Source organism: Labrus bergylta, chromosome 18 (genome assembly GCF_963930695.1).
Source record: "Labrus bergylta chromosome 18, fLabBer1.1, whole genome shotgun sequence".
Lineage (NCBI taxonomy): Eukaryota > Metazoa > Chordata > Actinopteri > Labriformes > Labridae > Labrus > Labrus bergylta.
Window position 1 is genome coordinate 14,154,526 of NC_089212.1, and position 6,216 is coordinate 14,160,741.

General features: G+C 38.5%; 1 protein-coding gene across 2 annotated transcripts; it reads right to left on the reverse strand.

Moving 5' to 3' along the window:
* Window positions 1-461: 461 nt before the first annotated feature.
* On the reverse strand, window positions 462-6,171 carry si:dkey-21a6.5 (laminin subunit gamma-3). Of its 2 annotated transcripts, none has more exons than XM_020645238.3 (9): window positions 5,929-6,171; window positions 3,849-4,022; window positions 3,549-3,687; window positions 3,374-3,462; window positions 3,153-3,216; window positions 2,340-2,428; window positions 2,142-2,254; window positions 1,890-2,046; window positions 462-1,166 (listed from the first exon to the last, which is right to left on the reverse strand). In XM_020645238.3, exons 1-9 carry the CDS (start codon window positions 5,975-5,977, stop codon window positions 1,012-1,014), a joined length of 1,029 nt encoding a protein of 342 aa, XP_020500894.2. In that variant the 5' UTR covers window positions 5,978-6,171; the 3' UTR covers window positions 462-1,011. The 2 variants fall into 2 exon arrangements, with proteins under 2 accessions (XP_020500894.2, XP_020500893.2); XM_020645237.3 differs by having other exon boundaries at window positions 462-1,169; window positions 5,929-6,167.
* Window positions 6,172-6,216: the final 45 nt, after the last annotated feature.

Here is a 6,216-nt window from a genome sequence, read left to right on the forward strand (position 1 = left end):
TGTTTTTCTGATCTTAGATCTGCCATTAGTCACAGTCTCGCATGGATGTTTACATGAAGTGAAAATAATGGTTTACTGCTGTGGAACCACAGGCCAGTAGGTTTCTCTTTAGTCTAGTAAACATGACAATTTTTCATGGCAGAAAATGTATAGGAGCAGCTTTTATCAAGAAAGATTAACACAGAGATTCTACGTCTAGAATAATGTGAAAAAGTATTATGGGATAATTAAATCTGCAGAAACAATTCCCTGAAACATGGAAACTAAACTAATTGAAATAAAAGCTTAGAGGCACAAATTTAAATGTTCACGATATGACATGAAGTGATTTACAGTTTTTTATAAATGTATGCTCACTTTGACTTCCTAGATCAGTTAAATATTGTCACATTAAAAGAGATTTGACATGCACTTTAACAACCTAAATGATTGCAATATGACTGAAATGAGTACAAAGTATGTAATAATTAATAATTTTTTATTTATTTCACTTTAAAACATACGAATATAATTTTTAAAAAAGCAGATGAAAAACATTAAAGCAAATGTACCAATGTGACTACAAAGGACACAGCACTCTAATCAACGTATTAAATAAACACACTTCACAACTCTCTTATACTGTGGAGTTTCAGGAGTTAATGGAAGCACCCAAACGTCTACAGAGACATGAGTGCAAAGTAAATCAATTACTTCGGTTTTAAAAAGTGCTTTTCATCAGAGAGAAGTTCCTACCCAGTTATGGCACTCATCCCAGCATACATACCTCTCATAATGCATAGTTTACAAAAGTAGAGTGCTTGTCTTTGAGTGGAACAACTGTAACAGTGTCAAACAACAACAACAACAACAAGTCACACAGCAGTAAATGTCCATTTCTCAATAATATATTCAAACGTACCACATAAAAAGTCTTCTGCTATAAGTTCTCTTGTCTTTCGTTAGAATCCATTTAGAGATCTCAGTTGGTTTAGTCCTACACTTAAGAAAGCTCATGTAATGTCCTTTGGTTCACCAGCCAGCATACACAGGCTCTGCATCACAGGGGATCCCGTAGTATCGACCCTGAGGTCGCTCCTTGCGTAGTAACGGAGCTCGAGCTACATTCAGCTCTCTGTCAGTGTCTCTCCGTCGTCGTACTACCATTAAAATGATGAAGAGTAGAGCTACTGCAGGGAGAGAGGAAGAGAGGGTGAGACAGGAAATAAGGGCTTTCTGTTTTAATGAGACCAATTTACGAGGTATTAAATAAAAAAATAATAATAAAGGAAAATATATCATGGGATTAAAACTGCATTCTGAGAACAATATGTAGCATAATCAAAATAGACAGATAAAAAGGTGACACATCCAATTTGTGGTTAAAATGCCCATCATCAATTAAAGAAATGATAAAAAAAAAAACATCTCAGTAGTTGCCCCTGCTACATGACTGCACCTCTGTGTTTTCTAAAGTTCCACTGCATATTTATCTGTTCTCATATTTGCCATGTTTTTTTATGACTGTAAAAAAAAAAAAAAAGCTGTCCCATGAAGCTAACTGGCATGTCTAATATCTTTAAGGAGCTATAACCGTATCAAACACAAGCTATTAACACAAATTGTAAAGACATTTTTTTTGCATGTAATTAAATCATATCAAAGAGTGACATTGCCGCTGCAAGTTTTTGTCCACTTGAAAGGAAATCAGTTTGAAAAGCATAATTTTAAGTCACAAGCTTCGGTTTTAAAGTGGTGTTAAATGAAGGCGAGGTGCAACGACCACGACGCTCAGACAGATGCTGGATACGTCAGTACTTTCAAACTTGAGTAAAGGAAAGCATGATTGTATTTGACAGTTTCTTCAAAGCTTACAGGACTCTTTTGTGTCTTCCAGTATTGTAACTCACCTCCTCCGCTTATGACTAAAAGAGCAATAGTGACAGGAGCAAGTTCACACGTGTCCCCCTCTTTGCGAAAGAAAGTCTCCATACAGTATCCTGGAGCTAAGCTGCCCGCTGGACAAAAGGCATCGCTTGGACACTGAATGGGGTTTACATCTGGACTCTGAATGAAAAACACACTCAGTCATCAAAAATGCACAAGGTATTTACTCAACAAAAACAGCTTCCTTTTCTCTTGTGAGTTTCTACAGTGCTCACAGGGCAGTAGTGATTCTCTGGACACACATCGCAGCCCTCCTGGCCCCAGTGGATCTGGAAGAAGCCGCTGTTGCAGATTTGACACATAGTCTGATGTGGGGCCTTGTACATGCCTGTTTAAAAGAAAATATCTGCTTGACAGATATTCATGTTTCTTGCTATTGGCTGCTGTTCTCGCAAACATTTTTGTTTGATTACCTGGCCGACATGCTGTGCAAACTTGAGTGGCAGTTTGTAGAGCTTCTGATCCTCCAGGACACTTCTCACACAGGGGGCAACCAGAGGAGCTGTCGGAGAGACAGGCAGGCGTTTGTGTCTGTTCATGGACAACCTGCTATTGATTTCATGGCTGTCACAAGTAACATTGAGGCAGTTCTGGAATATCTCACAGCCGATTTAGCTCTCAGCATTTTACTGAAGCTTGTTTACACAGTGTCAACAGACATGCTTGAAATGGTATGGCAAAGCTCTGACACAGCTTTGAAAACCATCACTTTTTACATTGTTTTAGCCAAAATAAGATGCCAGGGTGGCTTTAAAGACTCATTTTAAATGTGAAAATCTTGGTCTATCTACTGTATTTATGCCTAACCTTGACCTGGTGTTATGAGCCTTTAAAACAATCCCCAGAAATAGATGCCCAAATCTATGTTAACAGCATGTAAGGGCTCAGATAAGTGGAAGTCGCTCTGATTTACATTTTTGTATATTTACATATATCAAGTACTATAAACCAGATTTATATCCACTGAAACATGGTCATGCATGCCACTAAAAAATGTTTTACAGTCAGTCTGCTTGGTTGTCAAAGCATTGCCTGTTTAACCGGTCTTGTATGTGTGTCTGTGCTGGCAAAAATGAAAGCATGTGATGTTTGATCTGCTGAATAGATAAGTGATTTATTTCAAACAGAGAGGAATTGTTGAAAGTTGTACTTTGATTCCTGGCTCCCAGGTTCAGACAACAAGAAAAAAACAAACAGAAACCTGTTGGCATTCAAATTAGACTTACTTGCAAAAAGTTCCTAGTTCACATGGTGTACAGGAAGTGGAGCTCTGCTGCGATGAAAAGAAACCTGAAGCAGCATACAAAAAAATTCCACTAATTATATTCATTTGCAAGCCTACATTTCTTAATAATTGATCTAGTGAAGATATTTTGATCATGCAAATGCAAATTTCTCACAACAAGGATCCTTCTGTTACTGTCTGAGAGCAAATAACTAAACACACCTGGTGAGCAACTTGTGCAACTGTCTCCACCAGTGTGATTGTTGAAGGCTCCAGGAGGGCAGGCGTGACACAAAGGACTTCCAGTGAAACTGTAGAGTATTGCAAAATAACCACCAATCAAAAAGCAGTAAATAACAGCAAGTTAAGTATATGTCAGCACCATCTGTGTTCCTACTTTGTGTAAAAGCCGCGGTTGCAGGGCAGACACTGCTGCTGGCCGGCTAGTGGTTGATAAAAACCTGTTGTACATGGAAGACATGCTCCAGGAAAAAGACACAGCCCGGGGTCAGCACAGCATACACACATCAGGGTGTCTGAGATGGAATAAAGACCCATGTCTTAACGTCAACTTTATTATCTGTTCACATAGTTAGATGCACTGCAGTTTAAACCTTTAGAGATTGTAGATACAGCTCATGTATCTAATCAGAGTCAAACAGTGTCTGAATGATTTGTAATAAGGTCATGGACTCACTGTTGTCGTACTGCGATCCTGGTGGACAAGGCTCACAAGAAGAAGTGTTGAATGCAAAGCAGCCCGGGGTTGTGCTGCTGAGGATCACGGGAGTTAGAGTCAGACTGGTCACATTCTCGATGAGAGTGGTGTTCATCACAGCTGGAGTGAGTGTGGTCTGGCTCAGCACCATGCCTGCAAGAGACAGTGGACTTATACAGAGTTCGGTGCGAAACTCCCAACTAGTTCTCCATGAAAAATGACCGGGCTTTTACTGGTAGTGTCGGTGATTGAAGGCTTTAACTATGACCTTTAGCTTTACTTCTGCTCTCCCAGGTTCACTGGCTCTGGCTCGATTTTTTTGCTCATATTTCCGCACACTGAAGTAGTTGTGACATTAGCATGAACATAGCAGTGTAGGGAAAAGCCACTTTAAAAAAATGAAAAAAGTGAAAAAGTTGAAATTCAGTCAAGCTACTAAGGGAGAAAACAAATTTGGTTAAATAAAGGTATTTATAGAAAGTAGTTAAACAAACTGAAGAAGAATGGTAAAAATAAACAATGTGCATGAGATACAAATGTTGCAATAGAATATATTAGAGAAGTAAAATGTCAGTGAAAAATGAAAAGTTTATAATTAGATCCATATCTATGACAAAATCATGCATCATAAATTCAAGTTAGGTTGTACACATTCAGATTAAAAACAATTTTAAAAGTTGCCCACAGATTCTGATATTCCCTTCTTGAACAAAACGCATCCTTAAGGTAACTATCACAGATTGCATTTTTTTGTTGTTGTAAACAAATCTGAACTTTGTACAATCAGACCACAACTTAAACAATTGGAAACTGACCCATTATTTGTGTTGAGTAATTAACTCAACGAAAGATGTAAAAAATTAACTTGAATCAATATGCATATGTGGACACAGTTGAACCACCAGCCTGTTAATGCAAATTTAGCAAACTCCTCTCTTGACTTCATGTAGTTTAATAGTCCCCAACACCTCAAAATACATATAAAAGTAGATCTTTTCGGGATGTGATTTCACGTGGAAACCGCTGTCAAATGTGATCACTAGCGTCACAAAGTCAAATGTAGAAATTGCTTTTATAACCATATTTAGATTTCCATGCTGTTGCTAAATAGTCAATGACTTTTCTTAGCAGATTCGCTCTGATCTCATTCACTCCCTCTCAGACATGTACAAAAAGTAATGCTAGTGGGTAGCTGTCTGTCAGGGCTGTATGTCAAACCTCAGCCAAGTGTATGACCTCACAAAAGAGAGCAGAACTTCTTCAATCAACTGTGTTATCTTGATATCTTAAATATCTCCACAATATCCTGAGTGTAGTAGGTGACCATTGAACTTATCCAACCACTAAGAGGGTGGGGGTAGTTTAGGCATAACAGCAAAACAGAGCCTATATTGTGGTAGTAATCACATTAGCCATGTGCTTAAGTGCTTTCTTGAAAAAGAGCCATCCTCCTCGTGAGATCCAATAATTCAGAAAATGGGTCATGTGATTATTCTGCTTCAGTCTGCTCTGGCTTGGACAACATTTCTCTCTCAAAGTTTTTTTTTTTTAATGGACACGAGTCTGTATTAAAGTGGCAGAAAAGAAATGCTGTAATCCTGAGAGTTTGGAAGGGTCGTCAGCAGATTAAGTCCCTATGAAGAGATTAGGGCACTACCACAACAACATACCATAACCTTAACTCCAGTTTGACTTAACAATGATAGAGTGACATGGAAACACAGTAGCCTATGCTGCATTAACTCTAAGACTGTTTCATTGAGGAAATGTTTGCAATGAATTAGACTATGGGAGAAAATAAAGGCTGGAATTAATTTGATTATTATTTTTTTTTTACAATTAGCAACAGAAAGGCTAATGCCCATTTTTTAATTCAATTGTAAGACACTGTGATAGTTTGTCAACTCCACAGAAGTCGACAGAAATCCATAGTTACTCTAACAATTAGCTACTGTAAACTCTAACACACTTAACATTAAAGTATATCTCAGTTATATCACTATTTAGCTCTTGAGGTGCCATTTTTAGTCATTGTAGCGTTAGTGAAGGCTCAGTTTACCTAGTAAATAAGCGGTGCATATCGCTGGCAGAAGTCCCAGGCGGGCCATCCTCCACAGATTATCGAGTACTACCAACAAACAGTGTCCGGCTACAGCATCTCATCCCTGACAAGTGGTCGACTTGTCCTTGTTTTTTTTCACAGAGGACGTCAGTGACGCTCGGTCGAAGTGGGATCAGGTCCTCTCATCAGTATCATATGACAAAATACACATCATGTGATTTTGCTTTAGAGGGAAAAACGGAGAAAAATGGGCTGGATTCAGGCAAAAGGCTTGTTGCACGGGGC

What these genes read in the sequence shown, in the direction of transcription:
- si:dkey-21a6.5 (XM_020645237.3), bottom strand. Translation starts at nt 5,977, where the DNA reads ATGGCCCGCCTGGGACTTCTGCCAGCGATATGCACCGCTTATTTACTA. An exon ending in AGGATCGCAGTACGACAACA is followed by an intron (nt 3,688 to 3,848) that starts GTGAGTCCATGA and finishes ATTCCATCTCAG; the next exon opens with ACACCCTGATGTGTGTATGC. An exon ending in TTGCACAGCATGTCGGCCAG is followed by an intron (nt 2,255 to 2,339) that starts GTAATCAAACAA and finishes TCTTTTAAACAG; the next exon opens with GCATGTACAAGGCCCCACAT.